This window comes from Mustelus asterias, chromosome 2 (assembly GCF_964213995.1).
Source record: "Mustelus asterias chromosome 2, sMusAst1.hap1.1, whole genome shotgun sequence".
Lineage (NCBI taxonomy): Eukaryota > Metazoa > Chordata > Chondrichthyes > Carcharhiniformes > Triakidae > Mustelus > Mustelus asterias.
The window spans coordinates 106284947-106305681 of NC_135802.1; the positions used below are offsets into that span (position 1 = coordinate 106284947).

Sequence of the window (20735 nt, forward strand, 5' to 3'; positions counted from 1 at the left end):
TTTACACAAGCCTTCCTTCACACAAATCTGGCAAACAGATTGAAATGTGGGCGGCCATTCTTTGTGGGCTTTCCAGTCTGGCTTCATTATTTTAATAGTTTACAGCAAGCTTACGTAGCAGCAAGAGTCCAGAATTTACAGGGTAAGAAAATACGCTTGTTCAGTCAAGGTTCTTACTGTAGAATAAAGGACGCATTTTATTCAGTTTTTTCCTTTCATGAGAATAACAATTATGAGGTTCTTGGCAGATTTCAGCATTGTCTCATCTCAAAATGGTGGTTTATCTAATTAAAATGGAATTTTAAACAATACTTGTGAAGTTCCAGCAGATGCCACTACCCTTACAAAGCTTGTTGGACACCTAGTAATTACATAAAAAGAATTATGTGTATTGAAATTCATATTTATTTTATAGTTTTTAAAACATTATTTTAAGCTGACTTTCTTTTAGCTGAGTGGAGTATTAACTGCTGCCATATATCATTGCTGGAGGGCCATTTTCCCAGAATGCACCACAGTTTTCATCTCTGACCCTCCTTGGCTATTAAATACGGCTGCTGTTTATTAAAGTTTCTTTATTTTCATGTTTGTAATGATACTTCAATAGTGGCCATCCTTTATTAACAACTTTTTTCTACTTAATGAAAACCCTATTATTTTGCAATAACTGTGCTTATGAAATGGATCAAACACAGAGGAAGGAAACTCCTGCTGCACGTTGCCTTAGAGGCTTTTGCATTCTTATGCACTCAGATGCTAAACCATTTCCATCCTAGCGGGGTTTCGACTTCATTTCTACTAGACCAACAAATTATGCCACTTTGGTTTAATAGAATCTCTACGTTTCACCAGCAAAATGTAACATAATTTCTGTTTTGTTGCCGCATTGTGATAATTTCTCTGTCGTACTAAGCCAAATTCCCAGTATCTTAGATTGCACAGAAAACGTTATTTTGACTTTATAAAGACAACATTGCAAAGCTGCTCAAAATCATAGCAAATTCACTGCTAGTTCACCATTATGTTTTAATCCCTCTCATGACTGAGATCTCAATTGTTTCATTGTCAAACCTGTAAAAAAGAAACTTTAAAATTCATAAAATAAGTTGAGATGTGGGCTTGATTGCAAGAAATTATGCCATTGGATTTCAGTAAAAGGCAATGAAGTCTGTGCAAATAAACTTATTGCAACAATGAATAGATTTTTAATGTCATTTTGGTAAAGGATCTTGCTTTACCATTTCCGCTTCTCATTGGCTCTTTCCCAGGTCACAGATTGTGTGGTGGGATGTTGGGGCAGCTGCCGTTTGTATAATGGGTTGAGGTAGAAAGAATGTTTGCTCTGTCTGATTAAATGAAGTAAGAAGTCTAACAACACCAGGTTAAAGTCCAACAGGTTTATTTGGTAGCAAAAGCCACTAGCTTTCAGAACAGGCTGTCCCTTCGTCAGGTAAGTGGGAGTTCTGATTACAAACCGGGCACAAAGACACAAACTCAATTTACATGAATAATGATTGGAATGTGAGTCTTTACAGCTAATCAAGTCTTAAAGGTACAGACAATGTGAGTGGAGGGAGCATTAAGCACAGGTTAAAGAGATGTGTATTGTCTCCAGACAGGACAGCTAGTGAAATTTTGCACATCCAGGCAGGTTGTGGGGGTTACAGATAGTGTGACATGAACCCAATATCCCGGTTGAGGCCGTCCTCATGTGTGCGCAACCTGGCTATCAGTCTCTGCTCAGTGACTCTGCGCTGTCGTGTGTCGTGAAGGCCGCCTTGGAGAACGCTTACCCGGAGATCAGAGGCTGAATGCCCGTGACCCAACAGGAAGAGAACAGTCTTGCCTGGTGATTGTCGAGCGGTGTTCATTCATCCGTTGTCATCGCGTCCGCATGGTTTCCCCAATGTACCATGCCTTGGGACATCCTTTCCTGCGTAACAGGTAGACAACGTTGGCCGAGTTGCAAGTGTATGAAACGTGTACCTGGTGGATGGTGTTCTCGCGTGAGATGATGGCATTTGTGTCAATGATCCGGCACGTCTTGCAGAGGTTGCTATGGCAGGGTTGTGTGGTGTCGTGGCCACTGTTCTCCTGAAGGCTGGGTAGTTTTGCTGTTGGGGAGCACTTCAGCGGTCACAAGCATTCAGCCTCTGATCTCCGGGTAAGCGTTCTCCAAGGCGGCCTTCACGACACACGACAGCGCAGAGTCACTGAGCAGAGATTGATAGCCAGGTTGTGCACACATGAGGACGGCCTCAACCGGGATATTGGGTTCATGTCACACTATCTGTAACCCCCACAACCTGCCTGGATGTGCAAAATCTCACTAGCTGTCCTGTCTGGAGACAATACGCATCTCTTTAACCTGTGCTTAATGCTCCCTCCACTCACATTGTCTGTACCTTTAAGACTTGATTAGCTGTAACGGCTCACATTCCAATCATTATTCATGTAAATTGAGTTTGTGTCTTTGTGTCCTGTTTGTAATCAGAACTCCCACCCACCTGACGAAGGGACAGCCTGTTCCGAAAGCTAGTGGCTTTTGCTACCAAATAAACCTGTTGGACTTTAACCTGGTGTTGTTAAACTTCTTATTGTGTTTACCCCAGTCCAACGCCAGCATCTCCACATCATGATTAAATGAAGTGAGATAGTGACTTAATTTCTTAGATTCCCCTCCCCCACTCCCCCTTTCTTTTTCTTTCCCTCATGCTCAAATCGTATAGTGCACTGGTCAGACCACTGAATACTATGTGTAGTTCCAGTCACTGAAATATGAGGAAGGCATTCAAGTCTTGAAGAGAAAAGCCGCAGAACTAGTCATTAGTATGAAACTGGAGAAATCTGGGATTTCAAATTTAATCAGTCAATGAAAGTTGGAAGCATATCCTTACTGGCACTAAACCTGATATCAGTGATTGAACGGAACAGTAGAAATGAAATCAACGGTAAGAAGGAAATTCAAAGCACCATCTGAAAAACTGGGTTAGAAAGAGCAAGGCTGAGGGTGATTCATTCATGTGATTTGGACTTGAGTTCACCGGCAAGTGGCTTACTAGTTCCACTATCTAGCGCGCACATATCTATGCTAAACTTTTATATTTGAGATAGCAAAGGAGTCCTGAAATTAGTTGGAATTTTTTTCAATCTTTTGGCATAATTCCGATGGAAATCCTGAAGAAAAACCAGTTACAATGATGATTAAAGTGAGCTGGAACACAATTCCACACAAATTAACGTTTAAGTTTATTTACTAGTGTCACAAGTAGGCTTACATTAACACTGCAATGAAGTTACTGTGAAAATCCCCTAGTCGCCACACTCCGGCGCCTGTTCAGATATACTGAGGGAGAATTTAACATGGCCAGTGCACCTAACCAGCGCATCTTTTGGATTATGAGAGGAAACCGGAACACACAGAGGAAACTACACACAATGTGCAGATTCCTCATGGACAGTGATCCAAGCTGGGAATCGATCCCGGTGCTAACCACTGTGCCACCATGTGAAGTTAACATTTCCTGTAGTTTTCATTGTTTTATGGGCTTAAAAATGCACAAGAACAAAATAGTAGGCCAGACCACTTGCCATCAGTCTGAGAAGCTGATAGGTGCGTAGTACAACTCGCTGCTTTCTGAGGTTGACAAACAAAACAAACCAGTCGTAGTCTGCGCCTGCAATATGACACAATGCTTTATCAGTCAGCAAGACTCAATCACTGGCTTTCCCTTATCATGGAAGTAATCGAACAAACGATGGAATGTGATTCCCAAAATGCCAATAAAAATCCCAGGTACTGCAAATGGAATTTGATTTATACAATGATAGTAAGCAATTGAATTGATCCTAAATGTGGGGTCTTGGTAGTTAAAGAGTCGAGAAGGACAGCTAAAAAGATGTCGACTAATAAACTGCCAAATGGCAAGACACAGGCAGTCATGTTTCTTTATGTTTGCCAGTGTAAAATATTTTCAGTTTTTTTGTAGCTGTTTTGCGGGCCTGCCAAACACTCACGAGAGTCCCATTTTCCAGAGTTCCAACATTAGACATGAACTTGATCATTTCCAGCATGGAATGGAGAAATAATCCTGTCTTCCTGGCTAAGACTGTATGTTTGCAGTGCAATAGCTATTTGTTCCCTAGCCAAGAACAGCCAGCCCTTTCAGGAAATAAAATGTTGAATTTAATTTAATTCTCCATTATCTGGCACAGGGCTGACCTCAGAAATTGCTGCTGTTTTTTCAATGAGCAGAACTTTTCATACAAACGTTTTTTTTATGAGAATCGTTTTGGAGACTTGAACTATGGTCCTGAATCAGTGCATGAAAAGTGGCTTAGCAATAAGTGCTAAGAATAATTATAAAAGGTCCATAAACTTGTGTTTATCTCAGGCATCAACAAGAGATAGATCACTTGCAAGTACTTTTAGGACGCAATAACGAAATGTGTAGTTTGTTTGAAGAAAGGGAAGGAGTTGTTTTGAGGAAAAGGGAGCAATGAAGATTTAACTGACATTTAGTCTGGAACATATGATTATAGGAAGAAATTGTCGCTGTACAGTATCTTTCAATATTCTCAAGATATTCCATAGCACTTCACAGGGAATTAATTACTTTTGAAAGTATTGTTTTGTAGACAAATGTAGCAGAAAATTTCTTTGTGGTAAAGTGCCACAGATAGTAAATGAGTTGACTTGTTTTGGCGGTGTTGAGTTGAGATAAATGTTGACCTTGCATTTCCTCAAATCCTACCATGAATGTTTTTTTAATGTCTACATAAGAAGGCTGATGCGACCTCTGCATATTGTCTCATTCAAAAAATGCACCTCTGCCAGTATATCCCTCATCAGTAATACACTGAAGTCCCAATTTAGACTGTGTATTCGATTGCTGGAGTGGGACTTGAACCAGATCCATCTGACTCAGAGGTGAGAGTGCAGCCATGAACTAAGCTGTGAGTAAATATAGCATTTGACAGATAGGTTTAGCTTAATCCCAGAGTATATTGCCATAAAGGCGTGCACCCACCCCCATAACTGACCAATGAATTTTTAAAAATCTGAAATGCTGCCAGATTCATACAAAATTTGTACTTTTCACACCTCTCCCATATGTTTTTCACTTGCTCTTTAAAAAAAAAATTGTACAGTAAAGATGATCTAAGTTATTATTCTCTGGCAGAGAGCCACAGATTACCTGTGTGTTTTTGTCATTGCAGATTTATGACTGATGCTGCTCGCCGGGAACAAGAATCCCTGAAGAAAAAGATTCAACCTAAACTATCTTTATCAATATCGAGTACTATTCCTCGAGGAAGTATTTCTACACCACAACGTCACAACAGCGGCAGCCTTACTCCACCAGTCACCCCACCTGTTACTCCATCGTCATCATTCCGAAGCATTACTCCCACAGGTACAAAAGAAAAATAATCCCTTAAATGAGTTTAAGACTAAATCTGCAAATGTAGCTTTTTTCAGTCTTGAGTTAATTGATCTCAGTTGACATGGCAACTATGACTGCTGTAATTGACCATGGTACTTTTGAACTGAGGCATAGGGGGAGAATCAGGCCAAGTGCCTTCTGATTGCTACTTCATGATCCCCTGCTAGATGGTGCACATATGTGAATGATGGCCCCTCACAGCTGGAGAGCCTGGTAATATTCAATTAGTTACTTGTGCAAAGTATCCAAGTGTTTCCAGTACCCGTGGAATCATTATTTAATTCAGTAGCTCAACATCAGGTGGGGAGGGGGAGAAGATTGAGATTTTATTCTTTATGATTCAGAGTTAGTGAAGTACATTTTAAAAAGTGAGAATTTGAGAAATTAAGATTAAGGTGGTGTGGACAGAAAGATCAGCTATGGGAAGTAGATGAGAAAATAAAATAAAAGATAAATTATTTGAGGGATGTTTAACATAAAAGGGAACATGAAATAGGAATAAGCTATAAAGGAAACATATGATTAAATAAACATTTTAACTAAGGGGACAGCAGGAGAAATAGTTAGAGAAAAGCAAACAGCAGAAAGAAATATGATTTAAGATGAAAACTATGAAGTATGTTTGCTGTGGAATGTTCACAAACAAGAATGTCAGACACAAATAGAGGTGAAAAGTTGCAAAATCAGTATGTTAATCATTCAGCTTAAATAATGAATTATAACCTAAGAAAGCAAAATACCAATAAAATCACAAGTCCAGACATAAGTTAGGGATCTGGAATTGGATTTCAGATCAATGTTGTCAAGTGAAAAACAGGTGGGAATGATCAAATATGTACCCTAAACATGGCCTTCATATTGGACCCTGCTGCTTTCAGATGTCCTTGGAATGATTGGCAAAGTTAATACTGGGAAACATGAGAGGAGGGAAATCTGTTATAAGAAGTAGAGCCTGAGAGATCGAAAATTTCAAAATAAGCTGCTCTGGTTAGACATTTCTAAGAAGTGTTTTTGGATGATGCTGCCAAATAGCAGCATATAGATGGAAAACAGAAGGCAGCCAAGGATAGATCCTTGGGGGTCTCCAGAGGTAATGGTGCACCAATGGGCAGAGAAACCATTGCATATGGTTCTTTAGGTATTACTGGACATAAACTGCCATACTATCATTTGCAGGAGGAGCAACACATACTTAACAACAAAAATGAACTACTATGAACTTAAAAGGTACATATTATTGAAGGATACATGAACTTCAAACATTTCAAATAGGTAACGCCCTAAAGTTGTAAAAATGTCATATATCTTATATCTGTAGATAGATCACCATAACTAACCAGACTACGGCAACTCTATTTCCCCTCATAGGTATCCTATCTTTAGGTTCTCAAAGATTACTTAAAATACTGTGAGACATTACAGGACATGAATGCTCTTTAAACATGCTTCATTCTCAGCTAAGGCAGCTACAGCATATAAAAAAAACTACCAAAGGAAAAGAATCAGGAGAGGCAGATGGGTAATCTTGACTTTGTGTAGTAAGTTTTACATCTCTTCTGATTTTTATTGTGGTTGATGCTGGTTCACTGAGCTATCACATAAGTCAAAATTATGCTCCCACTCTTCCATAATAGATTAGGAACAGAGCCCTGAGGTGCCTATTTTCATAAAAGGCATCAAAGCAGAAGGAAGTAACTGTAGACTCATTGATCTTTCTCCAATCCAACACAAAATAGTGAAATTAATTGTTTGGAGTAAACCTGTAGCACATCTATCTAATACACAGATAGGTAGTAGTCAATATAAGGTGTTTCAACTGGGTGGTAGGTCTGAAAATATAGATTAAGTTTCAAATGGGTGTCTGAACCAGCATGTTTTAGACAATGCAAATTAGATTGGATATTTCAGAGATTGTAAACACTTCTTCTGGGTGTGATAACCTGATTTATATGACCTCAGCAAGGAGTAATTGCCAGACTGGTTGCATAAAAGTGACGACTGCATGGTCCTTTTGGTTGAATTGCCCTCATATGGTGCCATGAAGTACTGTTTTAATATTTTGCTACATTATAGATCAAGCCTCACGATTGAGTTGATATTCGGGATCGCTGTCCCACACTTCTCGGTTTCTATTTTTTCGTGGGATGAGAGCGTTGATGCCAAGGGCAATGTTTCTTGCTCACTCCTAATTACCCTGGTGGTGTGCCACCTTCTTGAACCACTGCAGTTCATCTGCTGTAGGTACACCCAAACAGCTGTTATAACAGGAAGGGAGTTCCAGAATTTCGACCCAGCAACAGTGAAGGAATAGCAATATATTTCCAAGTTATGTTTTGCGGCTTGAAGGGGAGCTTGCAGATGTTGGTATTCCCTTTAGTCTGCTGTCCTTATTCTTCCAGGTGGTAGAGGTTATGTGTCTGGAAGGCTTTGTCAAAGGAGGCCTGGCAAGTTGCTTCAGTGCATCTTGTGTATGGTGCATGCTGCTGCCACTGTGTGCTGGTGATAGAGGGATTGAATGTTGAAGGTGATAGACGGAATGCCAGTCAAGCAGGCCGCTTATTCCTGGATATTTTATCATGTTGTTTGAACTGCACTTATTCAGGGAAGTAGGGAGTATTCCATCACACTCCTGACTTGTGCTTTGTAGATAAAACCACAAGAAATAGGATCAGGACTAGGCCATTATTGATCAAAAATCTATCCATCAGCCTTTAATATACACAAAGACTCTGCCCCCACAGATCTCTGTGGCAAGAAGTACCAAAGACTCAACCCTCTGAGATAGCAAATTCCTTCTCATTTCAGTTGCAAATTGGCACCTTTTTATTCTGAGACGATGCCCTCTGGTCCTAGACTCTCCCATGAGGGGAAACATCCTCTCAGCATTTACCTATTAAGCCCTTTAAGAATCCTATGTGTTTCAATGAGATCACCTCTTATTCTTCTAAATCCAATGTGTAGAGTCCCAACCTGTTAAACATTTGCTCATAAGACAATCCCTCCATACTGGGAATCATCCTAGTGAACCTTCTCCAATGAAATAATATCTTCCCTTAAATAATGGGACAAAAACTGCTCATAGTTCTCCATATGTATTCTCAACAGTACCTTTTACAGTTGCAGCAAGACTTCCCTACTCTTATACTCCAACCCTCTTGAAATAAGGGCCAACGTTCCATTAGCCTTCTTGATTACCTGCTGCACCTGTGTGCTAGTTTCCTGTGTTTCGTGCACAAGTACTCTCAAGTCCCTTCGTGTTATAGCTTTCTGCAGTTATTTTCTATTGATGATGGACAGGCTTTTAAGAATCTGGAGTTGAATTTCTTGCCAAAGAATTTCCATCCTTTTAACTTGTTCCTATAACCACTGTTTTTATATGGTTGGGCCAGTTCAGTTTCCAGTCAATGGTAAACCTAGGTTGTTGATGGTCGGAGATTCAGCAATTTTAATACTGTTGAATGTTAGGGGGAGGTAGTTAGATTGTCCCTCATTGGAGTTAGTTATTGGCTGGCAGTTGTGTTGCGTAAGCATCACTTATGGTTTAGACTGCTTCAGTATCTGAGAAGTCGTGAATGATACTGAACACTGTGCAATCATCACTGAACCAGAAGACTGGAAAGTGGCAAATAGACTCTTGTTCAAGAAAGGGTGGAGTGACATTTCTAGTGACTGTAGGCTGGTCAGATTTTTCATCAATGGTGGGTAATTTTTTTTAAAGTCAGGGTAAAAAATCAACAAATGTTTGGAGAGGTTTGAGTTACAGTTATTAATGAAAGTCAGCATTTGCCTTTGTAAAAGGCAAATCATATTTGACCAATCTAATTTAATTTTTTGATAAGATAACAGAGGTTAAAGGGGATGCAGTGGACATTGTCTAGGTCAGCTAGCTCATTTGATTGGATGGCAGTGTAGAACAACACCAATGGCGCAGGTTCAATCCCTATATTGGCTGTGGTAGCTCATGGAAGATTGCTAAATTGCCCCTTTAGTGTCCCAAGATGTAGGTAGGGGAATTAGCAGGGTAAATATGTGGGGTGATAGAGATAGGATCTGGATAAGATTCTCTTGGAGAGTTGGTGCACAATAGCTGGGCCAAATGACTTTCTTCTGCACTCGAGGGATTCTATGTCTCTATGATTCTTTTCACTTGCCCATGCTTGTGGAATGGTGCCCCTCAAACTATATATAGCCAATTTTCTCTCTAAAGGAGAGAGATGGCTTTGTTCCTGTGGACTATGGCTCATTACCTGTATTTTAAGAAAGCAATTGGCAAATTACCACATTAAAGGCTGGTTAACAAAATTGAGACTCATGGGATAGAAGGCTCCGTATCAGCTGGGGTAAAAAATTGGCTTAAGGACAAAAAAGCAGCAAGTCATGGTAAATGGGTATGTTTTAGACTGGAGAATGTTAGACATTGGTGATCCCCAAGGATCAATGTTAGGACCACTTATTTTTTGATATACGTAAAATGATTTGAATATTAAAATTTCAAAATTTGCCAATGATCCCGAATTTGGAAGTGTGGAAGACTGTATGAAAAATACCAATTGAGTGTAACAGGGCACAGTCCTGGAGTGACAGAAAGACTAGGGGGAGGGGGGAGGGGTCACTTATGCATAAACCTTTGCAAATGGGAGGATGTTTTGAGAGAGTAGTTAGCAAAGCATGTGGAATCTTGGCCTTCTTAAATAGAGGTATTGAATACAAAAGCAGGGAAGTTATCCTGAACCTATTTAAAGCTCAGGACACAGTACTTCCGGTCAGCAAAGATTAAAAAGGATGTGAAGGTCCTTGAAAGGGTGCAAAGGAGATTTACCAGAGTGATTCCAGGAATGAGGAAATATAGCCACGAGGTTAGGTTGGAGAAGTTGTTCTCCTTGGAGCAAAGGGGAGCTTTGATAGAGGTGTGCAAGATTATTACAGCATTAGATAAGGTGGATAAATAAAAGCTGATGGTATCAGGAATAGGGGCCTCAGATTTAAGGTTTTGGTTGAGAGATACTGGGGGATGTGAGGAAAAACATTTTGACACCAGAAGTGGTAATGACCTGGAAACTTGGTGCTTATGATGGTGAAGGAAGCAGAGATGATCAGTGATTTCAAAAGAAAATTGGATGGGCCATGAGAGAGAGAGAAACTTTCAGGGCTATAGGGGTAGAGTGAGGGAATGGGACTGACTGGATTTTTGTAGCGAAAGCCAGCATGAACTCAGTGGACCAAACAGCCACCTCCAGTGCTGTGATGACTCTATAAACATACGTTCTGTCTTTAGCCTGGTGTTTTTAGTGTTCAACATACTTACAATAAGGTATGCCTAGTACTGTACCTGGCACAATCTCCACACTACACCAAACAAGTTGAAGGAGTACGATGATACTGTGTCTTTAAGAAATGTATTTATGTCGTGTCTCTTGTGAGCGGTATGTTTAAAATACAGATCTGGTTTATATGGTACAAATTTGTCTGCAAACCAAGCAGCTAGCTCCATGATGAGAATGCATGAGAATAATTGGTTTTAGATAATGGGTTGTTTGTTTTAATGTGAGTAAATGGAATTTTGTTTATTTGGGTTTTCCTCTGAGGTTTCAGAGCCGGGTTTGATTTGGTTGATGGACGAGACAGAGTCATGTGCTAATAGGAGGAGCTAAGCTTCATAGCATGCTTCTGTTCTAGTATGCTAACAGGAGCTATCTGGAATGTGCCAAGCCATAACATAGCAAATTTTGATGTTGTACAACCCTTTGGAGCTGCTTCAGCCCCAGTGTACCTTAATTTTGGATTTCTAGGTTTATGGTTACTCTATCCTACTTAACATCGTGGTGTAATCATGGACAATGGTATCACATCTGCCCCAGAGAAGCAAAGTAGTTCATATGTGATCCTTCAAATAAATTGTCTATTCTACAGACATTTTCACTGCCCTTAAACAAAGTCATCTTCTTATCCACCATGGATTCCTGTCTTGGTGCATCAAATCTAGCGAACCTGTCATTTCCTGCAGTGAAGGGCTGTGAAATCTCATTGCTTGAATTCATTTTAATTTTCTGGAATGGACACTAAGGATAGTCTTCCTGTTAGTATAGTCCTTTCTAATCCAACCAGGATAAACTTGATAATGATCTCGATCATCCCAGCAAAAAGCCACATCATATGCAACATTCTACTTCTCTTGTTCCCATCCCCCACCCTTACATTTATCCTTCCTATTCCTGACTGACACTGGGCAAAATCTCTTTCTCAAAAAGGCATAATTCAGAAGGATAGATTTCAAATCGGTAAACTCCAGTGAGGAAGATTAAAATAGGAGATGGAGAATAAATAGTTAATATGAGACACATGTGAATTACTTAAAGTGTGCTGTTATATAGTTTACAAGCCTCATACCTTCTACACTGTCATTTTGTCCTATTAAGGGCATAAAATCTGCGAGGCTGGCAAAATTCTTTGGGGATTTTTAGATATCCAAAAGCACAGGGTCTCAGCCCAATTAAAATTACATTCTCAAGCCTCATGCTGAAATACAATATGTAGGGCGAAAGTCATTTGTTTAGTGATCCAGACTTCTGATAGTTCCCCAGGTAAAGATAGCATGAATAGCTTTTGCCTTGACACATGTAGTGTTGTATTGAAGTATTTTGCAGTGAATTTCACATTAACATGATGCCTGAAACATAGCTATCATAATTCAATTTTTTTGTGGCTACTGCAGTCACCTGCATTTTTGTCTGGTGATTTGTTTTTGCTGTGCTATCATTCATTTTGTTAACAGACGTTGGCACAAATACATTGTAGGAAATGTCACACGAGTTAGTGTGGATTTTGAAGATTGACTGAAGTTTGGTGGGAAATTGATTAGATACAGTGACTGTCGTATGTTTTGGCTACTTGTAAATGAAGCTGACGAGATAATTAGCATGTTACTGTCATGAGAAAATTGTGATTATTTTCCCATTCAAAGATGATACACCACACTTGGTGTAACATGTTTTGTTAAGAATGCTTATAATAAAAATACAGTTAATGCTTGCATTTATACCACACCTTGTCATTTGGAAAATGCCTTGGAACACTTAACACAATCGGTTCCAATTTTTAAATTTGTGATCTGTCATTTTATAATGGATAGTATTTTATTATAGTTATATGCACCACTGACCTAAAGCGTGTCAGTTTATGATCTAACTGTTGTTGCCGCTAAATGGATTTGTATTTTACTGGTTTTTGTCCATGGAAGTATTTTTATACAAAATATAATAGAAAGTATGGAGGGGAAACAAGTCAGTCGACCACAGAATGAGTGACTCAGGTTAAAATTTGGGTTCTGATGCAGAAGCATGTCTAAACATTTATTCCAGATATGAATGAATGTGGCATTTTTTTGCATTGCTGGCTAATTTTTCAGATTTCCAAAACTGATGTTTTATTTTGTCTTTGGTTTTATGTGGATGTTTATAATTTTGTCAAGTATTTTTACAACTTTCTGTGACAAACATACTTTTATGAGGCTAACCATGCTCCACATCAGAGTTACCCAGTCATTCACTTATTTACATTCAGTGCTGGTCATCATGACTGTGTGAGCTATAATGAACAACATTTTAAACTGAATCAAATTATTTGATGAAATTGAGTAAAATGTGAAGAATATTGCTAATTACAGTAGACTAATTGGAGCTATCAGTTTCAAATATGTATTCATACATTATGCTTTGTGCTCAATGGTAGACAGTATTGACTTGATGGGGTTTCACTGAGACATAAGCTTGCATTCCTGTTCGTTAACTTAATTAGCGACATTTATGAGCAACATTCTATACTTGTAGGTGGTACAAAATTATGTAATTTGACCATTAATCAGGTGAAAATTCTGGAGAGACTTTAGAGAGCGACATGGAAGATAATTGGCTGATGGTATTCAATGGAAATAGAAATAAGATTATGTTTAAAAACATGAAATAGTGCTGCAGGCAGGAAATTAAGTGAGAATGTGTTACCACTTTCAGAAGGTCCAGCAAGTAAAAGATTTATCAAAGAGAGAGAATTTTAGAGAAAAAAAAATTAAAGATGTAGAATGGTGTGCTTTGAGAGGAACTTGCAGGTGGCATTCCCATGATTCTGTTGCTGCTGTCCTCCTGAGGGCGATTGGGAAAGTGCAGTCAAAGGAGCCTTGGTGAGTTGCTGCTGTACACCTTGTTGAGGGTACACACAGCTGCGATTGTACATCAGTGGTGGATGGAGTAAATATTTATGATGGTGACAATCAAGGTCATTGATGGTGCAGTGCTTTTTATCTGTAGTGGAGTTACATTGTTCCAGGCAAGTGGAGAGTATTCTATCACAGTCCTGACTTCTGACTTGGAGATGGTGGGCAGGTTTTGAGGAGTCAGGAGGTGTGTTTTCTCCTCAGAAATTCAAAGTCTCTATCCTGCTTTTGTAGCCGCAATATTTATATGACTGGTCTAGTTCAATTTCGGGTCAATGATAACCTCCAGGATGTTGATATTGGGGAATTCAGCGATGGTGCTGCCAATGAATGTCAAAAAGGAGATGGTCAGATTCTCTCTTGTTGGTTGGAGATGGTCACTGCCTGGCACTTCAGTGGCACAAATGTTACTCAGGCTTGGGCTGATGAGTGATTGATCATGTTTTTCTGCATATTGACATGGACTGCTTCAGTATTTGAGGAGTCACAAATAGTACTGAACATTGGGGCAGCACAGTGGTTAGCACTGCTCACGGCGCCAGTGGCCTGGGTTCAATTCTGGCCTCGGGTCACTATCTTTGTGGAGTTTGCACATTCTTCCTGTGTCTGTTTACTCCAGGTGCTCCGGTTTCCTCCCACAATCCAAAGATGTGCGGGTTAGGTGGATTGGCCATGCTAAATTACCCTTAGCGTCAGGGGGACTAACTAGGGTAAATGCATGAGGTTATGGGGATAGGGCCTGGGTGGGATTGTGGTTGATGCAGACTCAATGGGCCAAATGGCCGCCTCCTACGCTGTAGGGCTCTGTGATTGTGCAATCAACAGCGAACATCACCATTTCTGACCTTATGATTGGTGAAGCAGCTAGCCTGAGGGAGTCCTGCAGCGATGTCCTGGGACTGAGATGATTAATCTTCAACAAGCACGGCCATCTTCCTTTATGCTGGGTATTGTTATATATTTGGGGCTGTTGTTGCACGGTCATTTGTAAGAGTCACGTGTATAGTTTGTGATATCATTGGCCACTTCACTGGCTTTACCCCAGACTAGGTCAAACCTTTGTAGAGTTTACAGCTGTTCAATAAACCTGCGTTGTTGGCATCCAGTCCCATGTGCTACAACTCTATGCTCTTTTGTCTGAGAGTGCAGTACATTAAGAAGTCTCACAACACCAGGTTAAAGTCCAACAGGTTTATTTGGTAGCACAAGCTTTCAGAGTGTTGCTCCTTCTTCAGGTCTTCACTCATCTGAAGAAGGAGCAACACTCCGAAAGCTCGTGCTAGCAAATAAACCTGTTGGACTTTAACCTGGTGTTGTGAAACTTCTTACTGTGCTTACCCCAGTCCAACGCCGGCATCTCCACATCAGTGCAGTACATAACAGGATAAAAAGAATACTAGCGATGAGGAACAGATTAAATTATTTTCAAACAAGAAAAGGAAATTGAAGCTACATTTACCAACTGAAAACTTCAGCACTTTGAGTGTGGGGGCAAAATCAACAGCAGGTCATCCACTTGCACCTGGCATTAGGTTGTTGGGCAGAGAATAAAAAGGACATCCATACTTAAAATTAAAACTGGCACCCCCTAAAATTAAAACTGGTGCCCGAGGAGTTCAGGCTGCAGAGCTCGCCACGTGTGCAGTTAGATTAAGGCACAGAGGCAGATTGAAACAGAGATTTCTTGCATCACATTAGATCCAAGAACAGCTGCTGCAATTTGCTTTATATTGTGATTTACATTATTTTAAAGTTTATTTGTTTATTAGAATCACAAGTAGGCTTACATTAACACTGCAATGAAGTTACTGTGAAAATCCCCCAGTTGCCACACCTCGGCATCTGTTTGGGTACACAAAAGAGAATTTAGCATGGCCAATGCACCACCCAGCATCTCTTTCGGACTGTGGGAGGAAACCGGAGCACCCGGAGGAAACCCATGCAGAAACAGGGAGATCGTGCAGACTCGCACAGACAGTGACCCAAGCCGGGGATCAAACCTGGGTCCGTGACACTGAGAGGCAGCGTGCTAACCACTGTGCCACCATGCGGCCCGATTACAATATTAACCAGACCATATATATTAAGGGAAACTCCTGAAGGAAAGTTGCTGAACAGATCGTGATATCACCGTAAAATGGCGGGCCATTGGCCCACTTGAGGAATAATTTGAGAATTGGATGTCCTATGCAGAAAGATTTCATTACTATATCTTAGCTAACAAGATTTCCAGTGATATTGTAATCCTCCTTTCCTTCGTACCATTGGCAGTAAAACTTTTAGTGTACTTTGAAGCTGGGTCTAGCCCAAGAAATTCAGTACCCAACATATCAAGAATTAACAAAGATACTGGAGGACCATTATTCACCCAAACCATTAATTATTGTGGAGCGTTTTAGGTTCCACAGAAGGAATCGACTTGGAGGAGAGAATATAGCACAATTTGTTATGACCCTAAAGCCTTGCAGAGCATTGTGAATTTGGTGACTCTCTGAATAATGCAATTAGACTGGTTTGTGGGCTAAGGAATGAGGCTATACAGCAGAACTTGCTAACTGAATAAAATTCAAATCTTAAAACCACTTTAGAAATAGCCGTTGCAATGGAGCTTGCTGCTAAGGAGGCTTCTCAGTTCAAGGTAAGCCCGAGGATGCATAAAATGGTCTCCAGCCAAAGAAAGTCTAGCCAGCAACAGGTATTGCGTCGCTGTGCAGAAACAGCCATGCACAGGCTGTGTACTAGTGCAAAGACAGCCAATGCAAAAATTATGGCAAAATTGGCCATATAACGCAAGCTTGTTGGAGGAAACCAGTTTCTCCAGAAAAGGAAGTCCAAAGAAAGAAGCAGGACACAGCTAAAGGGGAAAAAACAAATGAATTCCATGAAAAGAATTTACAGTGAGGAAGAATTAAGAACAACACATGAGTCTGATGATGAATTTAAGTTAAATGAATTACCTACCATTAAGGGCAGCAGATATCGTGCTGACAGCCTGCACTGAGGAAATAGTACCTCTAAGAGTTATATTCAAAGTCCAGCTAAGTGGGCAAACAGTGGAGCTGCCAATCCATGTTGTCCGAAGAGGTATTCCAGCTCTCTTTGGCCTCTCTTGGCGAGAGATGATAAAGTTGAATTGGAGTGCTGTGATTAGCTGATTCCAAAACAGATCTGCAGAGCATCTTCGAGGAATACAGTAGTGTATTTGAGGGCGCACTGGGATCCATGAAAGGAGTACAAGGGCACGTAAGATGAAACAAAACAGCCAGTCTAAGAGTCTCAAGGCCAGAGCAGTACCCCAGGCCATACATCCAAAGGGAGAATCTGAACTCAGACTTGTGGAGTCTTAGAACACATCACCACTAATGACTGGGTAACCCCTATTATATATGTCAAAGCAGGACAGGACTGTGCGCATTTGCAGAGATTTCAAAACAGCCATCAGTCCAGTTCTGTGTGCGGACACATACCCGCTGCCTTTGAGGATTTGTTCACCGACCTAGCAGGACAGAAGTTCAGCAAAATCAACTATCACAGGCTTAATTGCAAATGAATGATACAGCTGAATCTCAGCACCTGCTCACCGTTATAACACATAAAGGCCTATTCGCTATAAGAGATTACCGTTTGGTATGACATCAGTACATTCATATGAAATCAAGTACCATCAGTCAGAGAGCCATGCCAATGCTGATGCATTATCACGTTTGCCTTTGCCTGCAAGTCAAGTGCGACCCAGTAGTGTTTCCAATATCTTCTATTTTCTACAGATAGAAGTGTCCCCGTGACTGCAGCTCAGGTCCATTGACAGACCGGAAATGATCATGTGATGGAGACAGTCCTGGAAAGGGTGGATAGTGGGAACGTATCCCAAATTAAATCCATATGTTTCCAGAAAACCTGAGTTGATTGTACACGGCATATGTGGGGGATGAGGGTAGTAATTCCTCCAAACTTGTGATAGAGTACTGGAACAATTGCATGAAGGACACCTAGGTATAGTTCGAATGAAAGAACTTGTGAGGAACTAGTCCTGGTAGAAAAAGCAGGCCTTTGCCTGCCAGTCATGCGCGCAGGTAAGAAGCACACTGCCATTGTCTCCATTGCATAGATGGAAGTGGCCTAAAATGCCTTCGGCAACATCTACACACTGATTTTGCAGGTCCATATCAGGGGCACATGTTCATGGTTGTCATTGATGTACACTCTAAATGGCCTGATGTTGTCCTAATGAAATCAACAACTGCAGAACAAGCTATCGAAAAGTTCAATGAGATTTTTGCCAGATTTGGGAAACCAGAACAAATTATAAATGATAATGGACCACAGTTCTCGATTCAGGAGTTTGAAGGCTATCTAAAGATGAGTGGTATCCAATACATCAAATCAACACCATACCACCCATCCACAAATGGATTAGCAGAAAGGTTTGTCCAGTCATTAAAACATTCACTAAAAGCCTCCTTTGAACAGTCCTCAGAAGCTGAAGCATCCTCTCCGTATTACTCCATCAAGCCCCCTTAAAATCGTGTATTTCACTTGCCTGCTTTCCACCAAGATCATCTTCTGAACAGCCTTCGGTCTCTCGCTCCTCAAGATTTGTTAAATCGCCCTGTAAACAGTTTCTTGGTAATGTATCACATCACCAAAAACGTGACTAATCAGAGTTCCCCAGCTTTACTACTACCGAAGAGAAAGCTGAGAACTACATTTGATCTACTTTTACCACAGAAGATAGTAGAACGCAATCAGCAGTCGCAAATTTTATGAAGAGAGGGTAGTTCCGAAAGGCACTTGTTTTGACAAGGAGGGAAAGCTTTGGTGTGCAGATATACCACCAATAAGAAGTGGGTTCCTGCAACTGTATTGGCTCAACTTGGCCCTATCTGCCATACAGTACAAACTGAAGATGAGCTAGTGTGGAGATGACATACAGATCAGTTGTCAGCAACGTGCATCAATGTGCTAGTATTGTGTACACCAGTACTACTTCAGGATTAACCATCATCCATACTGCCAGATATTGTGCGGTGGTCACTCCTTCCAGTACTCTCGTGGGCAGATGCATGTGCAGCATTTGATTGCTGTGGACAATGTCAAGTAGGTTTTTCCCTCTTGTTGGTTCTTCAAGCTATGTGCCTCAGACTTGATCAGTAGTGGTGCTACGATCAACAATGGTTTCACAGTCACCATTACTGAGACTAGCTTTTAATTCCAGATTTATTAATTGAATTTAAATTCCAGTAGCTACTGTCTCCATAGAGCGTTAGCCTAGGTCTCTAGATTACTCTAGTGACAATATAACTATGCCACTGCCTACCTGTACAGCATTAGAAAGGAGAAACGAAGTGCACAAAGGATTGGGAGATTCAGACAGTACTGGTATAAGAAATAGTAAGGTATCACTTGGGGTTGGACAAATAGGGAATATGGTAGGACTTAGAAAGGGCAAATAGCGGTTCCTAGTCTGTACTTGCCAGCAACAGGACTGTCTGAGCACTCTTCCGGAAGGTGACCTTGCTGGACTTCACTGCAGTGCAGAACTGGACAAAATCTAGGCCGGCAGGGTAACTGCTGCACTGAATTGGGTTTGGTTGTGATTGTGATCTTTCATGCTTGGGGCCTGTCAATGGGGTGTTGTTAGTTGTCCCTTGATTCAAGGATGGCATCTACTCAGTGTCGTGAGTTTCTGCCATAGGTTGTCATCTGACTGACCAGATTGATTATTGATCCCAAAATCTTTGGGTACATGGGGCTAAACATCCTACAAAGCAGTGGGATACAGAGAGCAGGATTTGCCTCCTTTTCCTCCTCTCTGCCTCATCATTAAGGTATTTGAACTCTTAACGTGTGATGCACAAGTTGTTGCTGTTTTGAACAGATTGGTGAAAAGCTCCATGTCAATGTTGCTGTGCTACAAGGAGAGCTTCAGAGTGCCTTTGAAGCATTTCATTTGTACTCCTCTGAAATCATGACCACTTGAGAGAACAGGACCTGACGGGGAGACGCTTTTCAGCTATCCATACAGTGCCCACACCGTCAAACTTGATTTTTATAAAATTCTGCCTGAATGCTTGTGGAGTTGGCTTCAAGAAGGACACCGATGTTTGTTTGACAGCCCTCCCATTGAATCCAGAGGATATGACATTACTGATGGAATTTTGCTGGTACTCTTGGAGCACAGGATGATGTCAACTGCTCTGTACACTAGGACATTTGTTGACTTGCAGAGGTCTTTATTGTCAAACCCTCACTGCCGTAGTTTGTAGAAGGCTGAGCTGGCGCAGCTGATTTGGTGTTGGATCTTCTCTTCAGTGGTGGCCTTTTGAGAGAGGTGGCTGCCAAGATCTGGGAAGTGTTCAGTATATTCCACAGTCTGTCCTTCAACAGATATGATGTGGAGATGCCAGCGTTGGACTGGGGTTGGCACGGTTAAAAAGTCTCAACACCAGGTTGAAGTCCAACAGGTCAACGGATATGGGAAGTGGAATATTTAGCTGACCAGATGTGGATTGATGTATGATTTTTGTTTTGGCAACATTCAAGGACAGGCCAAAGCTTTTGCATGTTGAATCAATAAAATCGAGAGTGCAAATCGGGTAACAACACTGCAGTTATCTGCAAATTATGTCTGTGATGGTCAGCTTGGCAAGGAGGTGACTGAGGCTAATGAGTTTTCCATCTAGGCAGTATGTAGTTCTCACACCAGAGGGCAGTTGATCTTTGATCAGTGAATAGCCACTGTCGGCTAGATTGGTGATGTGTCAAATCACATTGACTGGAATCACCTTGCCTCTGCATTCACAGCTGGGGTGATGCGCAGTCTTCCGTCGCTTGTTCTGCCTTTGAGGACTTTTTCAACCATACTTGTCTGACACTTGCCTCTACCTTGCTGCCATGGATGGCCTTATCAGGGCCAAGAAGCTCTGAACTGCATCGCTCAAGGGATCATCTGAACTCAAAAGTCTCTCCTCCAAGTCAAGGTCACAATTCAAGGAGCAAGTCATTGGGGCATTGAACCTCCAACTCGGATGGACATCAGTATGCCATAAGAAGTTGCCTCCATTAACATGGCAGCCTCCACA

The 20735-nt window shown here is 41.0% G+C and overlaps 1 protein-coding gene across 2 annotated transcripts in view; it reads left to right on the forward strand.

Moving 5' to 3' along the window:
- The window catches only part of jazf1b (JAZF zinc finger 1b), a 253273-nt gene that overhangs the window by 199877 nt on the left and 32661 nt on the right, over nucleotides 1-20735 (forward strand). For both annotated transcript variants that reach the window (XM_078239887.1, XM_078239894.1), the window contains one exon: nucleotides 5221-5417. In XM_078239887.1, coding sequence (XP_078096013.1) covers nucleotides 5221-5417 — 197 coding nt within the window. The remainder of the gene's footprint in view (nucleotides 1-5220; nucleotides 5418-20735) is intronic.